General features: G+C 37.4%; 5 protein-coding genes across 7 annotated transcripts; 3 read left to right on the top strand and 2 right to left on the bottom strand.

Moving 5' to 3' along the window:
- The first annotated feature begins 1,979 nt into the window (after nucleotides 1-1,979).
- On the top strand, nucleotides 1,980-5,802 carry LOC106645630 (nuclear exosome regulator NRDE2). Its single transcript, XM_014361527.2, has 2 exons — nucleotides 1,980-2,279; nucleotides 2,356-5,802. The coding sequence occupies exon 2, from the start codon at nucleotides 2,560-2,562 to the stop codon at nucleotides 5,614-5,616; it is 3,057 nt and encodes a 1,018-aa protein (XP_014217013.2). The 5' UTR covers nucleotides 1,980-2,279; nucleotides 2,356-2,559; the 3' UTR covers nucleotides 5,617-5,802.
- A 295-nt stretch (nucleotides 5,803-6,097) lies between these two features.
- Nucleotides 6,098-6,963, top strand: ND-MLRQ (NADH dehydrogenase (ubiquinone) MLRQ subunit). The gene is made up of 3 exons (XM_014361531.2): nucleotides 6,098-6,313; nucleotides 6,423-6,569; nucleotides 6,661-6,963. Exons 1-3 carry the CDS (start codon nucleotides 6,266-6,268, stop codon nucleotides 6,712-6,714), a joined length of 249 nt encoding a protein of 82 aa, XP_014217017.2. The 5' UTR covers nucleotides 6,098-6,265; the 3' UTR covers nucleotides 6,715-6,963.
- Nucleotides 6,964-7,104: 141 nt separating this feature from the next.
- On the top strand, nucleotides 7,105-9,574 carry Ppcs (phosphopantothenoylcysteine synthetase). The gene is made up of 7 exons (XM_014361516.2): nucleotides 7,105-7,273; nucleotides 7,459-7,631; nucleotides 7,724-7,854; nucleotides 8,394-8,491; nucleotides 8,559-8,773; nucleotides 8,956-9,138; nucleotides 9,216-9,574. Exons 2-7 carry the CDS (start codon nucleotides 7,506-7,508, stop codon nucleotides 9,390-9,392), a joined length of 930 nt encoding a protein of 309 aa, XP_014217002.2. The 5' UTR covers nucleotides 7,105-7,273; nucleotides 7,459-7,505; the 3' UTR covers nucleotides 9,393-9,574.
- Nucleotides 9,475-14,349, bottom strand: Vps16A (vacuolar protein sorting 16). 3 transcript variants are annotated; one of them, XM_023389913.2, is made up of 18 exons: nucleotides 14,005-14,349; nucleotides 13,793-13,923; nucleotides 13,519-13,719; nucleotides 13,258-13,444; nucleotides 13,037-13,165; nucleotides 12,689-12,833; nucleotides 12,482-12,609; nucleotides 12,222-12,397; nucleotides 11,753-12,131; nucleotides 11,553-11,680; nucleotides 11,293-11,437; nucleotides 11,081-11,215; nucleotides 10,856-11,017; nucleotides 10,584-10,727; nucleotides 10,261-10,508; nucleotides 10,028-10,124; nucleotides 9,839-9,942; nucleotides 9,475-9,766 (listed from the first exon to the last, which is right to left on the bottom strand). In XM_023389913.2, exons 3-18 carry the CDS (start codon nucleotides 13,572-13,574, stop codon nucleotides 9,628-9,630), a joined length of 2,502 nt encoding a protein of 833 aa, XP_023245681.2. In that variant the 5' UTR covers nucleotides 13,575-13,719; nucleotides 13,793-13,923; nucleotides 14,005-14,349; the 3' UTR covers nucleotides 9,475-9,627. The 3 variants fall into 3 exon arrangements, with proteins under 3 accessions (XP_023245681.2, XP_089452547.1, XP_089452549.1); XM_089596421.1 differs by having other exon boundaries at nucleotides 13,797-13,923; XM_089596423.1 differs by having other exon boundaries at nucleotides 13,818-13,923.
- Nucleotides 14,350-14,474: 125 nt separating this feature from the next.
- LOC106645623 (uncharacterized) lies at nucleotides 14,475-15,759 on the bottom strand. Its single transcript, XM_014361515.2, has 2 exons — nucleotides 15,514-15,759; nucleotides 14,475-15,420 (listed from the first exon to the last, which is right to left on the bottom strand). Exons 1-2 carry the CDS (start codon nucleotides 15,677-15,679, stop codon nucleotides 14,627-14,629), a joined length of 960 nt encoding a protein of 319 aa, XP_014217001.2. The 5' UTR covers nucleotides 15,680-15,759; the 3' UTR covers nucleotides 14,475-14,626.
- Nucleotides 15,760-22,409: the final 6,650 nt, after the last annotated feature.

Here is a 22,409-nt window from a genome sequence, read left to right as displayed (position 1 = left end):
GCAATGCATGTAAGCGTCAAAAATTACTATACGCGTGTGACCGAGTTTTTATCATTATACGAAAAATCGGAAGTTGCACTTGAGGCGTCAAGTTCAATTCCTTCGAAGCCGATTATTAGGGCCTATCTATAGTGATACTGCTAATATGTATATACATACATATTATACACAATTACGCCTACTGGCAAATTATTACATGCATTTACCAAACTGTATATACCTTATAGACGCATATAATATGCAGCCATAATGGGATATTTATATTGTTTAGATGATCGAATTGACGGTGGCGAAACAAGCTCACATATACATTTATGGTGTCGTCATATGTAAGTGTAAATTCACAAAAAAATGTACCGGATGTGTCCCCCGTTGTAAAAAAAAAATGTAAAGTACAGCCTCGAAATATGGCTTATTTTGCTTGCAAAGGTTCCAAGTATAGGAAAAAATATTTTACCAGCATATACTAATATAAGTGAACTTATGTACTTTTAACTTATGTTCAAACCAGTACTGTAGCATAAGAACTAATAAAATATAATTAAACTATACTCACTCGTATTATGTCTTAATTGAGATTACGTTCACGCGACACTTTGTAATTATTAGGTGATGAGCAGAAAAACAAAAAACAAAGGTATTTGTTGTCAGTTAGGACAGCGAACACGTCCTCACGTTATGATCATGGGGATCGGTAAACCTGGTGTATATATCAACAAAATAAATGAATAAACTGAAATCTCATTTTTGGACAAAGCTAGGGTAAATAATTAAAAATAGTGAAATAAATTGATCAAGAATTCAAAGGTTCGATTGTGATTGATCAATGGTCCAGAAGATCGTGAAAAATGCACAACGAAGGTTAATCAGATCAGTAAGGTGAGTTAACTCTATAATTATAGATGTTTATTTTCTCGTGTCTCATGTTACACTTCATTATTGAGATATTTATATGAAGTAATTCATTAAATCCATTAGCCGACAATTACAGTATTTATTATATTTTTATTTATTTTATTTTTATTTCCCGTTAGATGGCAATGATGCTGATTTTAAAGTTATATTATACCAAACAAAGCATTAACATTAATATAATATTAATCTACCAACATTGTATAGACAAGTTTTGTACTTGCAACTTTATATCACGTGGTTTTAGTATAACTTTGAGATCATCAGCATCTAACGGGGCTCGTACTTTCGGAACAAATCTCTCTGATCTTTTTATCTACGTATGGTACAGTTGCAACCTGTCCATGTAACAGCTGATAGATAACCTGGAGAGCGTGTTTAATCAAAGTTCTGTATTGTACCATTCCACCGTTCCTGCTATTATTGGGCTATTTAGGGTTGTACCATTCTGCCGTTCCTATTTTATTGGGTTATTCCATTCCACCGTTCCGGGCTTATAGGGGTTATTGGGTTATACCATTCCGCCTTTCCTGTATTATTTTGTCATTTGGGGTCATATACCATTCTGCCATTCCTGTCAAACTAATCCATTGTTTTTGCATTCTGTGTGTAATCAATCCGCAATTACCACTAGCCAACCAGTTACATATGTAAAAGACACACTCTATGGACCCACTCTAAGACATAAGTTTGATGTGTTTGATGTGTTCCGCAATCCCACCAATAGAAAAGCAGACAACATCGGTCTCCTTACTCTTTTTCGTGACTTTTTACGATCGTATACATATAGGTACGTATGTAACTGGCATCATCCTGCCCCTGCTACATTTGTTCGCAAGACCAAGATTAGGCGAATCCGGGTCGCCCGAAACACCAATATAGATATACAACAGCTGTGAAGGAAGGTTAGTATTGGACGCCCACGCAATCTCGGTCGGTCCCCGAGCGTACCTTAATGTTATCGAGACTCGTTCGATTCATCGATTCAAGTGCTCTGAGCGACCCAAGACCCAAGATCGAGTCATTGAGGTGTATTTGTACTGTGTATTTAAATTTATTGCCATGACTGTAAAAGTGTAAACTGATGTTATATGAGTATGAATTTGCAAGCATGATGCACGATCTCAAAAATAGTCAGTACTTATGTTATTATTTTAAAGCCTTACTACACATTTGATACTGTTTTTGACAAAACCATGTAGTACAGGTTGCTATCAGTGAATTTATAAATATGGAAAACATTGTTTTTTATTATTTATACAATAATACCTTCATTCCCCCTTTAATAATATTAAAATACTTGGTGACAAAGTTAAAAAGTTAAAGGGTGCAGGTGTGTGCTTCACTGGAACGAACATTGCAACAAGGTATGATTCGATTTACAACCCCCTCATCCATCTCGAGTTTTTATATGCAAGTACATAAGTATGGATTTTTTTATAGCCGGTGAGCTGTATAACAATGTTGATTAGCAGCAGCATGATCATCTTGATCTCCATGGTGGGCAAAATGTTATCAACAATATTTGTTTGATTAATTATATAAATCAACATGTACAAAGGTTTACACATGGGACAGCTAAGCCAATTTTGACAGTCCACTTTTGACTTTTAGTGTTATGTAAACTGTTGAAATACTTTGCTTATAATGTCTCTTTTTCCTGCGTATCAAAAAGACCCAAGTGAAGACACTCCCAAAAATGATTGTGATACCAGTAATCATCAGGACAAACATGTCAATGAAAAACCAGGGTGGCTTGAAAATTCAAGTTACCAAAAAATATCTGAGTGTCTACACTCGTTGCCAGAATGTGATACTTGGACTGATAGTTCTGATGAAGATCTTGATCCTACAAAATCCAATGATGGCATTGATCACATCGCAGATGTATGTATTGATGATGTTGAAATTAACAAGCCAAATAAAGGTCATGATTCTCGTAAGGTCTCCAAAAAACAAAAGAAGCATTTGGAGAAGAATCGACCATTTGAAAATGATTTATGTTACGAAGATAAAAGTAGGAATACGAGACTTTCTTCTCTAGAAACTCTAGAGAGGGCTGTGAGACCCAGTTATAAACTGTCCAAATACAAACTTAATCTTAAGGATTACAAGAGAATTAAAAAGGGCCGCTTTCAAAGGTATTATTTAGTCAATGTAGATAATGCAGACAGTTCCACAAACGCAGATACAAAAACGGTAGCTGAACAAGCATCGACAACAACATCGGAAGTCGATGAAGTACTCAGCAATGAAAAAAAAAGACAAAATCTTGAATTTGAAAGCAAGGTAAAACTGCAGACCAAGGATTTGAGCAAAAAACTCGCAGAATGTCCCACTGATACAAATACCTGGCTTGAGTACGTATCGTTACAGGATCAAATTGTCCAGCTCATGCCATGCTCCTCTGGCAAAAAAAATCTCAAGCAAATGATCAATCAAAAAAAATTATCCGTTGTGGAAAAAGCTTTGGCATCGAATCACGATTCTGTTGAGCTCCTAAAGACAAAGCTGCAAATAATGTCTGAACTCTTGCCAGCTGATCAGATGGCGGAGCAAATAGAAGCAATGGTTAAGAAGGACCAAAAAAATATTATCCTGTGGCAAAGCCTCATTATGGTTGTTCAAACGTCATGTGCCCTCTGCAAAGTCTCCAAAGTATTGAACCTGTACACCAAATGCTTCCCAATACTGAATCAAAAGACCAAAACAAATCCAAGGCTGTACGAGAAGCAGGCTCTTGAAGTACTGTACCAGTGCTTGACCTTCTTGCGCAATGCCGGTCTGTGGGAGCAAATGTGGGAAATCATGAGATTTAATTTGTGCCTAAATCTTGCCTTGGAGCACGAAGCTCTGAGAAAAGTTCAACCGGTCGACGAGAAGACCCTCATGAGCATGGAGGAGCTCATACTGACTTCCAAGCTTCCATTAAATCAGTTGTGGCTGCGCATCGAGTCGCTCAGGGAGAGCTGCCACTGGACCAGCGTCGACGTCAACAGCGTCGACATCAATCTTATTGGCGACGACAAACGATTGGTGTCCGCCGAAGACGTTAGCGACTTCATCTATCCCACGATATCGAAAGACTCCAACTTCCGTATGGTCATCTTGTTCATCTTTTCCCTAAAAGTCCCTCTACTGCCTAGTCGCCACTGCGTACTCGAGGATTTCAATTTCGAGGAACACTGCTGGAACATCGACTCCCTGGAGTTCGTCTTACCGATGATCTACTCGACAATTCAGGTTGCAGCTGGAGAACAGTCGGAGAACTGTCTAGCCGGTAACCGTACGTTGATGAGAGACTTGCTCGAGGGGAAGCTGACGGCAGGTCCCCAGTGCCTGAGGTATCATCCTGCTCGGGCATCGTTTTTGGACTTGATCCGAACCGTGTTCGGCACGGCGGCGCAGAACTTACCAGACCCCCAGAGGACTGGCGTCTACGTTTGGTGGCTGCGCTTCGAGAGGCTGCTTATTTTTTTGGCCAAGCACGACACCCTGGAGGAGACAACAGTAGCAGCGGCGAACAGGAACAAAAAGCTCAAGTCCATGGTGAAGAATTTGCTGAAAAAACCCGAGCACCGAAACAATCTCCATTTTTATCGGGAGTTTGCCCTGATCGAGCTAGAACTTGGCGCTCGCGACACTGCCCTGAGGATATTGAGAACGGCTATTTCTTCTCAAACTCAATCGGCGGGGTCGCATCTGAGCCTCGATGAAAAATCGGCGCTCTTCAGTTTGTACAGGACAATTTTTGAAATTTTACTCAACTCGAAAAGTGAAGAGAGTGCAGACGTCGAGGTCTTCCAAGAGGTAGCTGAGAACATTGCCAAGCTTATTGCCCAGAATGCCAACTACGCCCATGACATGCCCCTGGAAGAAATGCTGTACAACGAAGTATTACAGTTCCTAACGAATCCGGCACAGGACGAAGCTCATGATACATTTTTGCTTCCAAACATCAACTGCGACACACTTGTTTGTTACACGTACTACTTACTATTGAATAACGATCAAACCGTCGACGCGAGCGATATCTTGGATCTGTTTGACAGATGCTTGGGGCATTGCGACAAGTGTCCCCGCTTAAAAGAGAGGTTTTACGAGCTTAAAGTTTTGTTTTTGCAGTTTTACCACGGTCGTGTGAAAGAAAGTCGCCTCAACGGTAACAACAACAACAACGACACCAATGGCCTGCTAAGTGCAACCGTCACGGAAGCTCTTGGAGAATTTCCCAACAATTTCCATTTGTTGTCTACCAATGCATTGATCGAAAATGAATTGCCGTGTTGGAAGATAAGGACGTGCACCGAGAAAAACGTCAACGTCTGGTCGGTACTGGCAAAGTGCTTAGCTGGAAAAGCTCGTATCACGAATTTAAAAAGCATCGGGCTGACGGATTCTGCAGACGCTATGGTCAACAAGATGCTGTCTTTTCACAAAACAGTTTCTCAAATGAAAAAGGTGCGGGATTGCCCTTTGATCTGGAAGTTTCGCATGTTATTGCTACGAGACCACAATTTGTGTGAGAAAAAAGGTGAAGAGATATATTACGAGGCCGTTAATCAGTGTCCCTGGGCCAGAAGTGTTTATTTGAATGCCGCGGAAATCGCTCCACAGATTTCATCGCAGATTCAAGATTTAATGAAGGAAAAAGAAATACGAATACACGTTACGCCCGAAGAGTTGGATATTTTGAGGGAATAAGCCTCTCTTGTTTTCTGTTAAACGAAATAATGTATTGTTGTAAATTTTTTCTGTTTAATATATCATCATTACATGTAAATAATTTTTTTTGCTAACATGTAACATATACTATATGACACGTGCGCGGTTTCTAGTTCCGATATAAACGTGCAGAAAAATAAAACCACTCGTTGAAATAAATTTAAATTTTTTAAGCAAAAATAGTATTTATCAATTAATTATTTTGTACGCAATTTTACCACTGCATTTAACGTTAATTGACACTACCACCTCCAAAATCTCAGTGTTTGAATTGGGCGCCTGATAATGACGTAGGGATTATGTAATTATATATACCTATAGAGTGCACATAGTGTGTGTCATAAAAACAGCTGTTCTGTTCCTTGCAAATTGCAAATTTAGAGTTCTATATACATATATTTATTAATTTCGATTTTCGATGCGGCAATGTATTAAGCACCGACCTCTACCTTGCCGATCTGGGAAATATATATACAACAACACATTCCATCTCTAGCAGTAGTAGAAATTAAAGCGCAGAAAGGCTCGTGTGTACACTCTTGAATAACGTTATTCCTAAGAGCTTTCACTAGTCGAAATATAAACTTTATTTCTACCTGTAATACAAAGTGCTAAAAAATCATCAGCCATGGTGATGCAAGGACTGACCGCAAGCAGTCTCAAGAAGAACCCTGCTGTAAGATTGATTATTTAAATCCTTTTTATAATTAGTAACGTTGAATTGTCCAGAAATGGTTACACAGATAATTTTATTTATTTCGTTTATCTTTTTTTTTTTTTATTAGCTTATCCCTCTGTTTGTCTGCCTTGGCGTTGGAATGGCTGGTGCAGTAATCTACACTATAAGATTGGCTGCAAGATGTCCAGATGTTTCCTGGAACAAAAAGAAAAATCCCGAACCCTGGGAATACTGGGCAGACAAGCAATACAAAGTAAACCTAACTTTTTTTCGTTGCTGTTGTCACCTTCGTCTTATATCCTATGATACTAATGTGTTTGCATTCTTTTTTTTTTACTCTATAGTTCTATAGACCCAGTGGCAAAGATTTACCACCAAGCCCGGCCCCCAAGTTCTAAAAACGAGTTTACCATCTAGCCGAATCTGAAGATAGATGCTGTATAGATATTTATCAGAAAAAACATCAATAGCTGCTTGCAGCAGCTTACCTGTTTTACTGTGTTTTATTATGTAAATTTACATTCAAGATTTCCTGTACTGAAAATTGTGTACATGTCATAAATATACGTGCACTCAAAGTTCTGCTTGTAACAGTGTTTCAACAATGTTTCAAAATAATGAATGCCTGTGCGCGTTTTAAGAATTGATCATGTGAATCAAATCAGTCGTGAGATTTTCTTTATAATTTTCAAGTCTTTATTTAAAGCTTTGGATACACCTACAATTTATTCAGGTTACTTTGAAGTAGTGTTTAATAAATGATTTAAGAAAAAATATGAAATGGTACTTCTCATTTTTTTTACTTGAAATACTTTGTACAGTGAGTTGGCCTTTAAAGTAAAGAAATGAATTCCAACCTAAAACTATTGGTGAAATGTTAGTTTCTCTACTCCAATCCCTATGTCTTGAATTGAATTAACAGATCTAGAGCTATAAGATATATCAGCCCAATTTTAAGTAAGTATAAGAATTAACAGAATTACAAAAGTAATTTTTGTATTGCATACCCGATAAACATTATATAAGAGTGTACTATACAAGAGTTGTCTTCTCCACATATACGTGTTGGTGATTTTAAGTGTATGAACCAGATGCTATTTATTTTAATAGTGCACTTAGTGATGCAGGTGATGCTTTTACAGGTATAAATACAGCAATTGTTAATATTACGTTCTACAGTGTCAAGACAATGTCATCTTGGGAAGAGTTTTACGCTAAAAGCTCAAAACCATCAGATCTGGATAAAAACGAAAATCTTTTGAAAAAATTTGTAGAACACCACATACAACAGAAAAATTATATTGTTTTGGTCACGGTCAGTATTCATTTTATTAGTTAATCAGTTATTTATTAGAAAAGCATGCTAAACAATTTTTTTTTAAATATATTTTTTTCTTGTAAATTTAGAGTGGAGGGACGACGGTTCCCTTAGAACACAATACAGTGAGATTTGTTGACAATTTTAGTGCTGGAAATCGAGGAGCAATATCAGCAGAATATTTTTTGGATCATGGTTATGCAGTGATATTTATGCACAGGTATGTACTTAGTTTATGTGCAAAATAATTAATAGGTACAATTTTCCAAAACATTCTATATATTTCATATCTATATATTTACATATGAACTGACGTGGCGTCGCTATCACTATCGGACTTTTTTACGTTAATTTGCAGGCAACTAGTGGTCAAGTTTTCGGTTAATATCTGGATGTCAAAAGTGGAGAATTAAGCTGTTTTAAAGTATTCTCACTATTACTTTAATAAATAAAATTAAATATTATTGTTAACCGAAATCATGCAAATTCACGTAATGAGAGCCCTAAAGCAGTTCTTAGTCACAAAGAACTAGAGGTACCGATATGGTAACTTTGACGCAACCAATATATTTATTCGTATTAAAAAAATATGAATGTCGTACTATTGAAAACCGTAATTGGTTTTTGTAAAAGTATCCCCCATATAGATTTTGTTCTAAAATGCCATGTCAAGAAATCCATTAGGATTGTTGCGTTTGGGTTTGATTAGTTGCCGATACACACTTGTTATTTTATTATCTATTCTATTGTTATTAACAGGACCAAGTCCTTGGAGCCGTTTTCTCGACATTTTTCTGGACATAAAATTTTAGACATGTTAAATTTATCCATTGAAAAAGATGTGCCTTCCATATCAGGTCAGAAAATTCACGAATAAAATCAAAAAAATCTTCAACATTTTTTTTTTTCCTTATTTTTCTATAGTTGCACCTCAATACGTCAATGAAACAGCCGTCATTTTAAAAAAATACCAGGAAGCTCTAGACAAAAATAAACTTTTGCAAATAAGTTTTACAACACTTTCTGAATACCTTTGGCTGTTGCAAAGTACTTGTAAAACGTTAGCCCCGGTAGGAAATCGAGCTGTTTTGTATTTAGCAGCGGCTGTGTCAGATTTTTACATTCCCGCAAGTGAGATGGTAGGTCTTTACCTTTGTTATAAGTATTTGCTCACGAAATTCATGTAACAGTGAAAGTCAATTGAGAGTGATTTCTCATTCACTCTACTTAACATGCAAAATATATACAAAATATTTTTAAACAAAAATATTACTTAAAAAAAGTGATAACAAGCTAAATGATGAATTTTATAAAATTGTAGGCTGTACACAAGATTCCATCCGACGATCCTCTAGCTATTAATCTTAAACTAGTTCCTAAAATGCTCAAACCCCTTGTCAATTCGTGGGTCCCTAAAGCGTTTGTAGTTTCTTTTAAACTTGAAACTGATGATGATATTTTAGTTTCCAAAGCTCTAGCTGCTTTAAATAAGTACAATCACAATGTAAGTAAGATGAAATTTAAATTCACTGTATCGATAATTATGAACATATCAAAAATAAATCTTTTTTTTCATTTTAGCTGGTAATAGCCAATAATCTACAAACACGCAGACGGCGAGTTATTGTTGTAAGTAAAGAGTGCTTTGAAACGTTAACGTTAAGTGAGAAACAGCGTAAAAATGGTGAAGAGATAGAAAAACTTATTGTTTCTGATCTTGTGGAGAAACATCAAGAATGGATATCATCAGCTGATTGAATTTCCAATTCTTAAAAAAAATAATAAATAAATTGATATCAGTACAAAAAATTAACATTTTTATTTTAACTGTATAATCAAAAACATTCTTTGAGCTGTTATTATTGCGATAAATTTTATATACATATACATTAAATAAATTATAAAGGTCTATATTTTTATGTACAATATCAAATATGATTTAATAAAAGGTATTTTTAGCATATATATTACAGCACTTATTTTTTTGCGCTTCTTATCTTTTCCCTTTTAAAGAAACCATCATAGCACTGATTTTATCCTGTAATCTTTCATCACTACATCGAGATAATATAAATGTGAGAGTGGCCACATCTTTTTGCTCCCACGCGGTTTCTGCAGCTTCTAACAACATACTACAAAATTTTCCGTTTCATTATTTTTCCGCAATAAACTAATGACACTTATTTTTATGATCTCCTACTTACTTTAATTTCATTAAATACTTGACTTTTGACTCTTCTTTGATTCGAGGAAGATATTTTTTAGCTTCCGTATCTTTTTTGAACTTTAAACATTGGTCTATGAAAGGCTAAAAAAATACAGCAAAATTTAAGGGGACGGCTTTCGCTAAGGCATCAATGCACTTGAAAAATATACTGTAAAAATTGTACTACCTCGTATCCAATTGGTGATTTTTTACTCTTGGAAAACTTTTCCAGCTCACTCCACAATTGTTGTTCTGCTAAGCATTGTATTCGTAGCCACCAATACCTATCACATGCGAATAAATTTTTATGTAGTGATGATTATGCCTTTATATGATTGCAAAAACAGCGTATTAATTACTTGTAAAATTAATGTAGTATATCACTGGTTTCACGAAAAGGAAATAAAAATAAAAAGTTACCTTCTATCTGAAAACTTGTATTCTACTTTCAATTTTTCGGCTAATTTTATTTCGTTACGGAGAAGCAGAATTTTTACAGTCTCATGAATTGGTTTTCCCAATACAGACTCATGCAAAGTTTCTTCCAAAGAACGCTGGTATCTCAGCAACTTTATTTGTTCCTGTGTCAAGGCGGCATTGGCTTCAGATCGAGCCAATTTAAAATTATCAAAAGCAGATTGTAACATAGCTTCTTTGGATGTTGGATTCTTTGAAAGCATGTCATTTGTTAATATTGAACAATAATGAATTGTAATTTTTACGATTTTATTCGATCAATTTACCTGGTAACTTTCTCTAACAAACCAAAGAGCTTGAGAAAAATATTCATCATATTGATTAAAAATATCACGTAACGTTTCTCGGTTATGATTTTGACAATACTTCGTATATAACGTCATGGCCAACGGACAGTGCATAATAGTCATCTGTATAATAAATTTTACGAATAATTATTTAGTGAATTAACAATATTTTATTGCGAGTGCTTTAAATTTAAATGAATGGAGAAGAATTATCGATGCTTCATAATTATACCTATAAATAAATAAAATACCTGAAAATCTGATAATGGCATGTGTTCTCGTAAATGTAAGATGACTGTGTAAACTAAGTCAGTATTTCCACTTTCCACTGCTTTATTTAATGCAGCTTTTTCTTCCCCCAGCCTCAAAAGGAGAGGAACTTGCAAGTGAGCTTTTGGTTCATAATCAATCAGCTAAAATTTTAATATTTTGTTGACTTGGTGCAAACTAATTTTATGTATAAATTTAAGTATCACCTTTATAGCAAGTTGTTTTCGTCCACAATCTGCAGCCTTGATAGCGATTTCACTGTAAGACACACCTGGGGCATATCCAAGCTTATCTGCGATTTCTTCTGCAATTTGTTCTTTATCTAATTGTGTTTGTTTTACCTAAAAAAAATACATCTATGATTTTTTTACGTAAATGACAGCCAGTTATATAGTCACGAAATTAATTACCAACAAACCTTATAACAGGCCCAATGAGCTAATATTCTGCTTTCACCATCAATTTCTGGAAGTTGGAGATGTCTGGCAATTTGAATACCGAGGTAGTAATGTCTCCTGGACACCAGTCGATCCAGCATCACTCGACATGTTAGTGTGTTTAATCTGAAAAATATTTTCCACTAAAAAACTAATTTCTTAAGTTAAAAAAAAAAATTATTTCTTTTCAAGTATCAACTTGAAAAAAAGACAGCCACGTAATTACAATTAAAAAACATACTGAATATAAGTTAACGGTAATCCGATGTTAGGATGTCTGATAGCATTTAGCACCCTTAAGATTCTGCACATGTCAACATATGGATCCGGGTTAAAATTTTTACTAAATCCTTTTCCGAATTTTGCTGCCTTGAGAAAAGTAAATTTTATAAGATGAAACATAAAATAGCCAAATGTATTTAAATGTGAATTTTCACTTACTCTCATTAACAGTTTTTGGGTTTGAAAATCAAATTCAAGACCAGCAGCATTGACGCAGTCCATCACAGCAGAATCAAGCTTATCCTTAACTAAATCAATGTAACTATCGGATTTGTGGCTTCCTTTCTGAAACTGTTTTGAAGCTTCCAGAAGATAAGAGGCTGCATCCGTTGAATTTATTTTAAATATTTTTTGCACAACATTAGGAACTTTTTGAATAATTTCATGCGAATAGGCCGTTAGAACTCGAACACAGTCTATTTCTGTGATCAGACGCACTGGTCCATCATACGAAAAGGATATTACTTCGCCTCCCTTGGAACAGCCAATTATCATCAAATTCTTATCCCAACAGCAAACCACAGCCTCGGATCCGCACCTATTCATATAATATTGAAAACTTGACGACATTACTTAAAAAATTTGTTAATTAAAAAAAATTTCAATTCACGGAAGTGAATTCACTAACCAGGCAATATCAGTTAATGGATCTTTCATATTTGTCATGTATTCACAGTACTTTTCCTTGAAATTAACTGATCCAAGGTACAAAGTGCCATTATCAGCATATAAAGCTATGTGTCGATTATTCGCTGAAACTGCCAGTGCACTTACGCTACTAATTTTATTGCTAAACAATTTGTTCTACAAAGTGAGAAATAAATTTTATTTTATTTGAAACTTATCTTATCAATAATAAAAATTTATTGTGATATAATAAGCACTTACAAATGGCAAAGAAACTGGCGTTTGATAGGAATGATGAAGCAAATAAATTCCATCTTGATTTGCTAATATAACTTGACTCTCTCGCTCTTGTGGTACTACACACCAAGTTGTAATTGCCCCACCGATCTCTATAAAAACAATAATGATGATGGTAAGAACATTCATACACATGTTTCGAGTTACATTTTGTATATAATTAGAACTCACTAGGTATATCGGAAAACTTTCTAACTTTTGGTTCTGAAATATTATTCACTAAAAAAATCCTATTTGCTGATGTAAGAACAGCAACTCCAGTACCACTAATGCTTGGAAAAAATTTAGCTTCTAAAACTTTGGTTTCCTTGACTTCCTAAAACAAAATGCTAGGATAAATATTAAAACTTACATAAAAGTTTAAATTGTTTAACCCATGGGTTCAAAAACTATTTTAATATTACTTGTTACAAGATAACATAACATATTTTTTAATAACTACACGAAATGATTAACAATCAAACAGTTTAATTTTTATCTACTGAATATTCATATTTCTTATGTAATTTCATTAGTTACCTCTCCCATGCCAAAGGTGTGCTGGTAATTACCAAACATATCATAGATTAAAACCATTCCTTCTTCTTGCACGCACAATAATTCTTCTTGATTTGACCAGCCCATTGTAATTAGTTGCCCACTGCTCCACTGATCATAGTGTCATAAATGTTATCACAATTTATTAAGTTTCAGCTAACTGTAGTTACAATTGGCTCACGTAAATAAACAAATTCTTGTACCTGCATTCTTGCCATTAAATTTCCAGAAGACGAGAATAAAGATATGAGAGATTTGATCAAGCCTTGAATTTTCACAAACTTCTTAGGATTTCTAGTGATAGCTATTGAACCACCATAAGGAGCAAGCACTATCAAGTTGTCAGGATTAGTCTCATGGCGAAAGGAGAGAGGATAAATTTCGAATTTTCTAAACAAACAACATTTATATTATAATACGAAGCGGTCGAGTTTTTTTTAATTTTTAAAACATACAGAACTTACCTAAAGTATGTGTCTCGACTTAATGGAAACCAATCTGCAGTTAGCATTACCGACATTTTTGGGATTATTTATTACGTGAGGTGCGTACGTGTAATATCTTATTAACTCCAAACACTCGATTGAGTGAATGTTAATAATTATCGAGACAATGAAGATTGTAAACCCATGGGAGAAAGAAATAGGCAGTGACGCAAGATGAAACTGAAATATAAATTAACGGTCAGAGCAATATCGAATAGTTTCGAACGTTGAAGATGTCTACCCCTGCATTTACCTACTTGAATTTGAATCTAACTAACTTTTTCGCGAAAATTACAATAAAAGCCAGTGTACGTTCGAATAGTTTTCGTCGCGGGTGTATGCCTCAGTGATTTCCTAACCCGCAATTGAGAGTCGAATCGGAACCTTAAACCGTAAATGGTTTTGAGATGAGTTTTATATAAATATTGAAATAAACTCCAAAAAGGAAGACCAAAAGTTACAAACCTGCTGCTTGAGTTTTAATAAGCCAGTTTTATTAATCACTGCAGTGCTAATTGGCAAATTTTCTAATAGGTAATGTATGGATCATACTCATAAGTTAATTGCAAAATTGGAGTTCTTAAGCTGATTGACAACTATAGGATACTTCCTCATAAGTATCAAGGCTGTTTGATGCCTGAGCTTAAAGTTTTAAAACTTTGACAGAGATTATCTCTGCCTTTGATCATCCCCGTCCCACCAGAGATTCACTAAACTCCCATTCCCGTAAGGTTGTTATTCGTCTCTCTCTCTCTTTCTCTCACACAGACAGCTCTCTCCCTCTCTCTGTAGAGATTTCATTCAAATCAGCTGTTTAATTCTGTTCAAGATTACATTAGCATTAGAAAAATTAATTTGGATCTTTTACAAGTGCTTAATTTTATTTATTTATTAGTATTTTTTTTTTAACACTTATGCAGTTATACAAAGAATGGAAATTTTTTTTTCGTGGTTTCACGACTCTGTTTCATTTATTTTCAAATTTTAAGTCTTAAAAAAATATGTATTCGTTAAAAATGTACACATTGGAGCGATATTACTGTCGTTCATGAGGATTTGTTATTTTTTAAATGCATAACATAAATTTTTAATGGTTGTTAGTCTTAATTTGATTATCTATCAAGTGGGCTGGGACCAATACTAGTTTTTTAATCATCCCAGGCATGTTGGAATATTTCTGAACACTCTGGAGTGTATTATATTTCATATGATAAATTTCAGCTTCCGACACAATTTTACACACATCCATTTTTATGTCAGCTTGAACCTTTGGAGGTAATTTTTTAACATTTTGTGCAATGTTTTGAAAAAAGTTGTCGATGCTGTTGTCATAATCAAAAGATTTTTTTGTGCTCGAAATACTTTGCAAGCTTGGTTTTTTAGGAGCACTTGACAAATTCAAGTTTGATGCCACATTCATGTTGCTAATATTGTTGAATTTCCTCTTTCTAGGCTGTATTTTTTTTATCTTGGTTTGACTCTGTCCTTCGTCAATTGGCTGTTTTGTAGTTATTTTTTTAGGAGATTTAACATTACTCTTCTTACCGTCATTGTTATCCGGAACATGTTCTTGCTCCAAGGTGGCATTACTGTTCTCAAGTGTCTCTAGATATTCACTGTAATCATCGTCATCTTGACTTTCTTCCAGTTGATCCAATAGGTCATTTGAACTAATTACTTCTCTATTTATGTCGTCAATGTACTCTTCTGACAGTTCAACGTTGCATTTACTATTCTCTCCGTAAGGGATCTTTAAGAAATCCAAGTGTGGTTCGAATACCCATTTTTTTCTCTTCAATTCTTTCGATGTCTTGTTTTTGTACTTTAATATTCTACAGTACGTATCCCTTAGGTTTTTCCACTTTTGTTTGACCCAGGAAACTGATCATTTGATAAAAAAAAAAAGAAAAAAGGAGTCAAAGGATTTTATTGTTTACGTGACACATGCACACGAATATAGGAGAAATTACTTACTGTCCAAGCCTAACTCGTTCGATATTCTTTTCCAAACTTTTTGACGAAACTCCTGGGGTTTCACCGCATTGCCCTTAACTTCGGAAATGTACAAGATTGGGTGTTGTTTTATCACTCTGATTAAGTTCAAAACTATTTGAAACGAATCTGGAGATCTCGGCGGCATGACAATTGTAATGAAAAAAATGAAACACCGTTTTCTAAATGTTCAATTTTAATGTTTGTATCGGAATTTGTTCGTTTAAGTTCACGAAGCACGAGTGACGGAGCAGCCGAAACGCTGAGAGCGCGGCAAGCGGCTAGAAACTAAACTATACATCGATGGCGCGAAATTTGAAGCCAAACTATTGGGTATTTTCTTGGATACCTATAAATATGATGTTGTTAAAAAATCATAACGTTTTAACGGAGACTTTGGTAGTCAAGTGTGGCGCCGATACTTGAAATAATATTTTTGTTTATTGAACTTTTCAGCTACATTGTAATTTTTTCATCTATTTTACGCAATAAAATTTGTTTTACCATTAAAAATCGAATATTCTACCTATTTGTTACAACGTACGATGCATTCAACCAATTAAAAAAAAAAAAAAAAAGATCCATGTAGAAAATCATAAGCTTCAGCGAATCAGGTATAGTTGTTCGATAGTATATCTCGCGCGTGCATGTTTTAAAATGTTCGTTGCAACAAACACGGAGACTGAAATGTGAGCGAGCTCTGAAAGAAGTTGCTACACCTATACTCCAAAAAAAACGAAAGCATCACTTATTGTTTTTGAAGTAAGATTCGTCGAGAACAAGTCGAACTGGAAATCTGGGTCGGACAATAGCCATCTGCCGATTTTTGCGGGTGGGACAATACTCGGAGACTTTCGAAAGTGAAGTGCGACATTATTCGCCGGTTGTAACAGTACGAAGTCGGCGTCGTCTGTGATTTCAGGGTCAATTGCGGTTGCATTGCCCTTTTTTTTTTTTCTTTTTTCCGGAGGACCCGTTGTGCGCTCACTGCATGAAAAGATTCTCCGGCGGAGGTGGATCTCATCAATTTTCGGGCGACATTCGGGCTTATTGAAATAAATATGGGTCAGCGGCTGGTACACGTTCGACAACAAATAGCATTGACCCAAAAATCCACTTAAACTTTTCAAGCATATAATATACTGAAACATGTGCGTTATGTCCCAAATTCGGTTCTCGCAAATAACCTATACTGATAACATTGATTGCACGAAAAAAAAAAAAAAAAAAAAAAAAAAGAACAAACCTTATATACTTGTATCTATACTTGGTATGACTCAATGTATATAGGCAATCATCCAACGCCAAACACTTGCTCCTCTTTGTAACCAAAATAATGATCCCTCATGCGTGTAATGACCTCAAATGATCGGGGACAGCATCTCGGTTACACCCGCGATGAGGCCGCGTACGTAATAATTTTGAGGGCGGGGGGGGAGGGGTACCGGAAGCAGTAAGCGATGAGCGGGAGGGCAACTTTTCCCCGGGCCGCAATTGAAAATGATTTGAAAGGAAAGGAAACCCACGACGATGGATGACATTTGCGGGAAAGATACAAGTATACCTACATAAATATACTTACGTGCGTTACGTGTGGAGAGAAGCGAAAGTCCCGCTTAAAGTTAATTATATATGTATATATAGACGTGTATAGGGCTGATGGTCCCACACCATCACTGCGCGCTTACGGCAAAAGAGGGGATCATATAATATACACAAAGCGATCGCCCTCCGGTCCGTTGCTCCAGAGCTGCACGGGTTCTCTTGTGTGGGTATATGTATAATTGACCGGAAGCGGGCTCTCTCTCTGCAATCAAGGACAGTGCCATCACTTGGCACCTGTTCCCTCCTTTTCGAAGCGCATCTCGTTTCGTGATGTGTTGTTACACTCTTCTCAGCCGAGCTCCAGCATCTTTGAGGGGCAAAATCAAGCGAAACAAATGAAAAAATTAAGTCATGGGAATACAACAAAACAGTCGTAGGTAAAGGTATCTACTTTGGTTTTGGTCTAAACAATACACCACGTATACTTATACCTACATATATATTATGTACGTACAACGACGAAAACAAACAGGTGTGTGTGTATGGCAGTTTACACGCATCTCTGCGCGCTCCTCGAAGTGTGACGAAGACTTCTTCTTCTTCTTCGGGTATTACTTTCAGGAGGAAGTGCATTCCATAACGAGTAAGCGATACCCTGAGAAACAGACGCGCCGGTGAGCGATGAAAGCTCTGCGGCGACGAGTCATTCGTTACGGAAACCATACAACTTTGCGTCTCTGTCTTGTTTACACCCCTTTATTTTTCTCTCTCTCTCTCTCTATAGTGGATTAATATAGTCTATAGTGGATTAATTCTTATACCGATTACCAGTGTCAAATTTCTTTTATTTACTTTTTAATTCATTCAATTATTTTTTTTTTTTTTTTTTTTTTTTTTTTTTTTTTAATTTTAATTTTACTTCACTTTACTTTATACTTGTTTTTCTGCGCCAATGTTTATGCTGACACATATTTTTGCTGCTATGCAGCTCTAATGTATCAATCTCTGTGTCTGATATGTACTTACCTTGTCAAGGCTATTCTGGGACTATGGCCCTTAGCCTAATAAATCTAAATCTAATCTAATCTAATCTAATCTCTCGCAACCAATATAATGGTAATTGAAGAAAAGCAAAAACTATCATACACACGCTCAGGGTATTTCATGCAAATTCAACTCGAAGGTGCACATAATGTCAGTTATATACGCGCGATTGACAAAACGGGGTGGTATATCATATTATATATACAAAAACTCGGGCGTACACGATGTATACGTGTATTGTCCGTCGTCCACCCGTATCCGTATATACATGTATATATATATGTAGCAGCTCGTGGTGGCCGCAAGCCGTGTTAAGCCGGCCGGCTGCACGTTCCGCCAGGTGCTGAAGCATCCATGGGAATTACGTTGATAAATCATCGCGATTCTCACGGTGGTCCAAACGCACGACCCGCCAACTGTTCTCCTTGATAAAACCGTACATATACGGCAAAGGCTATATATGTAGCTGTTTCTTACACAACCCACCGCTCGCTCTTTTTTCTCCTCCTCCTCCTCCTCCTCCTCCTTCGTTTCCTCTTGTATAAAGGTATACACATATCTATATATATACTTACCCCCATACAATTTCTTATCGCCAATGGTCTACTATACTATATTCTTGTATTTGTTTACTCTCTTTTTCTTCTTGTTCATCCGCATTGAGTTGACGTATACCACTTACTCTAATTTCAGTCTACCTCTCCAAGCTTTGATTTTTCACGCAAGTCTCAAATAATCGTGAATTTATTGCCGATACATAAAGGCCAATCTTATTTATTGGCAAAACTTTTAATACACGAATCAACTTTTAAAACATTGTATCCTATGCGTATGAATTCGATACGAGTCGCGATAACCGTTGTACTTGTATTGATTTCAGGTGCGAAGATGGAAGAAGAAAAAAACTCGGACACTCAATCCTTTGACCCGCGAGAGTACCCGATGTACTTATACTATACGCGTACGTGTACACAATATATATATATTATATGTACGCGTGAAAATAACCCGTACGGTATACATTACGCACAAGGTATACGTATACATACGGGCGGAACGTCCGTACACCGAAAGCGTTCCCACGTCGATAGCAGAGGAGTAATCAGCTGCATATGTCACGATGATCGTTCACCACCTGCGGGGCCCTCCAACTCTTGTGCATACACCCATATAGTGTATATATATATATGCAGCACGTATATCCAATGGTGTGTGTATATACATATATTTGTACGTGGGACCCCTCGCTCCTTCGCTCGCCGCGCCGGATGAGACACGAGGTGAGTGTAATTTCGTTTTTATTATCATTGACAAACGTCCCTCTTTTTTTTCCCTCCTCCTCCTCCTCCTCCTCATTTTCTTATTAAAGTCACGTGCGCCCTTCCCCCCTCACTATCTCTCCTTTTGTATGCGTGTTTAAGATAGAGAGAGATAGATTAAGCGGATGGTGCCTGTACATCGGTTGACATTTTAACGCGCATTCCCCTTTTATATATCAACGATACAACCATCAGAATATATATATATATATATATTATTCTTGTGAGCACTTGTTAAAAATTAAGGCCACGGGCATATACTCTGATCGACTGACGGCCGCAAAAAAAAAAAAAAAAAAAAAAAAAAAAAACCCCGATTTTTCTACGATTTACCATTATCCCGAATGTCACTGCCAAGGACTTTTCGATCTCCAGCGCGCTCGTCTGAAAAATTCGACGTGTACGTACAGACGCGGTCAGCTCATTGTCTGTTACAAAAAAAATTTCCGTTAATTGGCAACGAGGACATAATTGTACATACACTCAAACAATAAAAAAAAAAAAAAAAACGTCGTCGACAATAGCGTAGACCCATAAGATTTATACCTACAGCTGAAAAACAAAAAGAATTCAGCCGAGCCTCCGACAATGGGCACGAGGGCCGATATCCGATGGTAACTCGGATTGCCAAATGTACATTACACGAGTATATTGTTAGAACCGCGCGCGTGCAGCTCGTACATATTTATAATACGCGCGCACCCCTGTTGCAAACAGTCCCGGTGTGGTCTTATACATCGTGTGCGTATAGAGGTATGCCGGTGTACTGCACGTGACGCTCTGCAGGAATGGGCCCAGGGGGTGAGACAGACCCGTATATAGGGGTTGACGCGAAGCCGCTCTACATAGATATACAAGATCAGGGTTCGCCTCTACTGGCATGGGGGTAGGTATGGTAAAAGGGGGTGATGCCGATGGGGAATTCCGACGGACATCGGCGCAACACGTAAACGCGGGGAGCTGTGTATTACACATGACTATATAGTCGAACGGAATCGCGTGTGCGAGCTGTATCGGAACGATGAATAAGGGAAGCAAAAGAAGGAGAGAAATAAGAGCGGTGGGAGGGGGGGGGTTCTTGAATACTGCGAGTGTGTTGTATGTATATATACAGGGTCTGACGCACGCAAAGGTGCACGTCTGTATAGAGTGTGTGTATATCGTCATCGCCCGAGGGAAGAGACGACGAGGAGGAAGAGAGAAGAATACGGTGGATGGGTGGAGGGGGGGTAAGGGGTCCCGAGCCTACACGTGGGAACCTGGCACGTGGGACTCGCGCGTACGTGTAATGTGACCACGAATGGCCTTGACACCTGGACGGCTGCTACTCCCGGCTCCCGCTGCTGTTATTACCACCGCCGAGCGTGTGTGTGAACGCGCGCGCTATGCTCTCTTGGCTCCCCTCGCTCTTTCTTTCCCTCTACCTATAGCTTTTTTTTTTTTTTTTTTTTTTTCTTTACGGGAATTTATCGAAATTCAAAGAGCGTTACGTCTTTTACCTGTGTGCGGAGGAATGCTTGTATACGTATATGCGGGCTGGCTGGATATACATATATATATACTCTTGCTGTGACTCACGTGCCGCGAGGTATACAATACGGTGTGTATATACACTCGGGCGCGCGTCTCGAAAATCTCACCGGTCGACGCGCGAGATGCATACCAATTATTCGCTATTCAGCCCATCGTCCGTGTACATATTATATGCGGCGACAAGTGCTCCATTCAATGAAGCCCCCGGGAGAGCTTGCGCGCGTGGGTGTACCCAGTCAGTTGAATAGCTTGCAAGTCGATTATAATAATTGTCGAGCAAAAATGACGAAAAGTATGATTATAACATCCGCTCGGACAATATACACGGACTCCGTCTTTTGGATCAAAATGACAAAAATATCATCTTAAAGAACGGATAGAGATATAGGCATGAAAAGCTTGACGGGCATCGCCGGAAAACTATACGATCATCGCCCCTCATGTATACACCACATCCCTTTGGTTCCTATGACTCGCGCAGCTATATCCAACGTCAACCAGTTTAATGACCCTCAAATCCCCGTTGATTTGAGCGCCCGTGAGTCTTTCCGTAACGAGGGCTCATCCGAATTAATGGTCTCTCTACAGAGGTCCAGCGCCCTGATTCCAATGCCTCCACGTCTGACCCCCCTTTTTTTCTCCTTCCATGGACTCACTGGCGCAGAGCTCTGCTCCTATTCGATAGCACTGTTATATTGTTTCCGGATAAAAAGTCCTCGGGAACCACACGAAAGTTAAAAATTTGTTAAAGATGTCTCTCTCTCTCGACCCTCTTCAGATTATTGCAATCAATTGGAATTTATGTTTGACTTTTCCGATGGTTGTAAAATTTTCATACATCTTATCCGTACAGTTGTATCGTTGCGTCGAATCGAAAAGCATTGAAACGTTAAAACACACGTATATTTATTGTACGAAGGGATGAATCGATAAATCGAGCGGCAGGTGACGGCTGGCGCGTGCCGTGATTTTTGCTTCGTTCCCCCTTGAGAAGCGTCGGGCACAACGGGGGGAGCGAATACTTGCATACAAGTACCCGAGCCCCCTCCTCTGCTTCACATGTACGCTCCTTCTCTCGCTCGTACACCTCAAGGTATAATATGTACAATACGTTGCGACCATTGTAAGAAAATATAAGGAAGGGAGGGAGCGCGTGCAAGATGTGCGATGGGTGTTCCTGCCCGGCGCGACCCCCTGCTGCGCCTCGCTCCCGAGTATAATACCCGTACCAAAAAAAAAAAAACAGCTGATGAGTCTCGTCTAAAATTTTTTTTTTTCCAAATTCCACCACTGCGTCTCCTTGATGAGCTCGGGATTCCAGACACCGCGAATAACTTTAAATAATGGAGGTGGAGCGAATATACGATCTCTAGGATGTAAATTTTTTTTTTTTTTGCCCTTCAAAAGTCGATCGGATGGAGTATGGGAACCCATGTC

The sequence above is a fragment of the Copidosoma floridanum genome, unplaced genomic scaffold (assembly GCF_036245765.1).
Source record: "Copidosoma floridanum isolate Cflo_tuat_1 unplaced genomic scaffold, Cflo_Japanese_pri ptg000030l, whole genome shotgun sequence".
NCBI lineage: Eukaryota > Metazoa > Arthropoda > Insecta > Hymenoptera > Encyrtidae > Copidosoma > Copidosoma floridanum.
Note: the sequence above shows the minus strand (reverse complement) of the source record. Positions and strands in the feature narration are given on the sequence as shown.

What these genes read in the sequence shown, in the direction of transcription:
- LOC106645630 (XM_014361527.2), top strand. Translation starts at nt 2,560, where the DNA reads ATGTCTCTTTTTCCTGCGTATCAAAAAGACCCAAGTGAAGACACTCCC.
- Ppcs (XM_014361516.2), top strand. Translation starts at nt 7,506, where the DNA reads ATGTCATCTTGGGAAGAGTTTTACGCTAAAAGCTCAAAACCATCAGAT. An exon ending in ACATTCCCGCAAGTGAGATG is followed by an intron (nt 8,774 to 8,955) that starts GTAGGTCTTTAC and finishes ATAAAATTGTAG; the next exon opens with GCTGTACACAAGATTCCATC. An exon ending in TAAATAAGTACAATCACAAT is followed by an intron (nt 9,139 to 9,215) that starts GTAAGTAAGATG and finishes TTTTCATTTTAG; the next exon opens with CTGGTAATAGCCAATAATCT.
- Vps16A (XM_023389913.2), bottom strand. Translation starts at nt 13,574, where the DNA reads ATGTCGGTAATGCTAACTGCAGATTGGTTTCCATTAAGTCGAGACACA. An exon ending in CCCAAAAACTGTTAATGAGA is followed by an intron (nt 11,681 to 11,752) that starts GTAAGTGAAAAT and finishes ACTTTTCTCAAG; the next exon opens with GCAGCAAAATTCGGAAAAGG. An exon ending in AAGTATTTAATGAAATTAAA is followed by an intron (nt 9,767 to 9,838) that starts GTAAGTAGGAGA and finishes AAAATTTTGTAG; the next exon opens with TATGTTGTTAGAAGCTGCAG.
- ND-MLRQ (XM_014361531.2), top strand. Translation starts at nt 6,266, where the DNA reads ATGGTGATGCAAGGACTGACCGCAAGCAGTCTCAAGAAGAACCCTGCT. An exon ending in GTCTCAAGAAGAACCCTGCT is followed by an intron (nt 6,314 to 6,422) that starts GTAAGATTGATT and finishes TTTTTTTATTAG; the next exon opens with CTTATCCCTCTGTTTGTCTG. An exon ending in GGGCAGACAAGCAATACAAA is followed by an intron (nt 6,570 to 6,660) that starts GTAAACCTAACT and finishes TTTACTCTATAG; the next exon opens with TTCTATAGACCCAGTGGCAA.
- LOC106645623 (XM_014361515.2), bottom strand. Translation starts at nt 15,679, where the DNA reads ATGCCGCCGAGATCTCCAGATTCGTTTCAAATAGTTTTGAACTTAATC. An exon ending in GAACGAGTTAGGCTTGGACA is followed by an intron (nt 15,421 to 15,513) that starts GTAAGTAATTTC and finishes TCAAATGATCAG; the next exon opens with TTTCCTGGGTCAAACAAAAG.